The 2,244-nt window shown below is 37.6% G+C and overlaps 1 protein-coding gene across 1 annotated transcript in view; it reads right to left on the bottom strand.

Annotated features, from left to right (window-relative positions):
• Positions 1 to 1,948, bottom strand: part of LOC104943255 (serine/threonine-protein kinase Nek1-like) — a gene marked incomplete at its 3' end in the record, with an annotated part of 3,048 nt that extends 1,100 nt beyond the window's left edge. The window contains exon 1 of the mRNA XM_010768600.1: positions 1,338 to 1,948. Coding sequence (XP_010766902.1) covers positions 1,338 to 1,444 — 107 coding nt within the window. The remainder of the gene's footprint in view (positions 1 to 1,337) is intronic.
• Between the last annotated feature and the right edge of the window lie 296 nt (positions 1,949 to 2,244).

Below are 2,244 nucleotides of genomic sequence, written 5' to 3'. Positions count from 1 at the left end.
GGGGGGGGGGGAGACAAGGACCAGTTTAAGGAAGTTTTACATCAATCACAAACAGTCACTTTGTATATGCAATCCAAATATGTATACATGTCCATTCAAATGACCGTGAAATCTGTTTCAACAGTTACTTCATCACTTTATTTTTGCATTATTATTTTTAGTGTATTTCTTTTTTAAATCAATTTTGTATTATTATTGTAATCAAGGTAAGCCTGTCTACAGAACACAAAGGGCTATTTCTATATGATTTGCAATGACTTAAATACATAATTTCACCTAAAACACCAGGAAAAAAACACAAAAGTAGTAAATATATGAGCCTAAAAGTGCATTTAACATTCAGATTGGTTATTGCACAGTTAAATCAGTACAATGCAGCATGTAGCTACCACTTTTTCTTCTATAACTATATATTCATTTAGCTCAATGACAAACATCAGCCATGTATTTTTTTATACAAGAGAAGCGATGAAGAGCGCGAAGAGGACGGAGAAGGTGACTCCAGCTTCTGCTCGGTTGTGGGCTCCTGTGGAGGTGCCATTTGTTGTGGTGGTGGTGGTAGGAGCCTTGGTGGTTATAGGAGACTTAGTGGTGATGGAAGGAACTTGGTGGTCACAGCTTTGGCAGTGGTTGGAGAGCCGGTGGTTGCAGAGCCGGTGGTTTTTAGTGTATTTTAATCTTTATTTTTATCATTGTTTTTTAATCTTTATTTTTGTATTATTATTTTTAGTGTATTTAAATCTTTATTTTTTTCAGTGTATTTTAATCTTTATTTTTTTCAGTGTATTTTAATCTTTATTTTTTTCAGTGTATTTTATCTTTATATTATAATTTTTTTTGTGTATTTTATATTTATTTTGAATCTTTATTTCTTTTAGTGTATTTTTATTTTTTCAGTGTATTTTCATCTTTAATTATTATTATTTTTTTTTTTATAATTTTATTTTATCTTCATTTTCTTTTTGTGTATTTTATCTTTATTTTTTACCTCGTGTGAATCCTGTTTTTCCCTCTGACCTGTTCCTGATGTAAACGCCTGAATTTCCCGACGGGGATAAATAAACTTCCATCTCATCTTCTCTAATCTAATATCAATAAATGCAGAAAGGGGATTTTCCTGCACAGCAAACTGGGACACTGTGATGCGTGACGTAACTCAATCACTGTAAAGCAGAGAGGATTACCTGCACGATTAAAGAGAGGAAATCAATACTGGCTTCCTGCCGCACCTTCACTCCATACAGAGGAGACAGGATCTCTCTAAAGAGGCTTCTACTGATCCTCACGTTCGACTGGTATTCAATATTAATTAACGACACACACTCCACATGCTCTACCTCTTGTTGTTGTACGGTTTGTTCTCACAGATCTCAGGGGACAGGTAATACGGCGTGCCAATACACGTTCTCGCCAGCTCTACAGTGCTGGAGACAAGGAGAGTCATGGTTTAGTACTCACACACATTGCTTTGTAAAGACACGCAACGTGAACTCAGAGTATGTGATTCCCAGGAGGTCTTGGTCCAGGCCGCTACAGCTAATTCAGAATGCTGCAGATTAATAAAGGTCCATCTTATCGTACACTCCAGCACGTGCACTACGCTCGGTATCAGCCAATCAGCTTGCTACTCTATCCCTGTGAGTGGGACCCAGGTGCCCCTCAAAATCACACCCGTTTGCTATCCTGGCTCCTGATTGGTGGAATGAGCTCCCCACTGACACCAGGACAGCAGAAACTCTGCAGATCTTCCGTTGCAAACTGAAAACACATCAATTTGGACTGTCTAATCTTTGGTTTCCGTTTGCATCTCGCTAATTATTTATCTAATATATCATATTCCATCTGATTGTATATCAACCTTTCTTGCACTATTTCTATTTTATTAGTATTTACTTGCACTTGTTGAGTTACACTGAACAAAAATATAAATGCAACATTTTGTTTTTGCTCCCATTTTTCATGAGATGAACTCAAAGATCTAAAACATTTTCTACATACACAAAATAACCATTTCTCTCAAATATTGTTCACGAATCTGAAAAAATCTGTGATAGTGAGCACTTCTCCTTTGCCGAGATAATCCATCCCACCTCACAGGTGTGGCATATCAAGATGCTGATTAGACAGCATGATTATTGCACAGGTGTGCCTTAGGCTGGCCACAATAAAAGCCCACTCTGAAACGTGCAGTTTTGCTTTATTGGGGGGGTCTGGGGGGGTCCGCAAACCCTAGGGTTAAACCCT

Source organism: Notothenia coriiceps, unplaced genomic scaffold (assembly GCF_000735185.1).
Source record: "Notothenia coriiceps isolate Sejong01 unplaced genomic scaffold, NC01 NC01_scaffold00005829, whole genome shotgun sequence".
Classification (NCBI taxonomy): domain Eukaryota; kingdom Metazoa; phylum Chordata; class Actinopteri; order Perciformes; family Nototheniidae; genus Notothenia; species Notothenia coriiceps.
The sequence above is the reverse complement of the archived record's forward strand: the minus strand, read 5'-3'. Positions and strand labels throughout refer to the sequence as shown.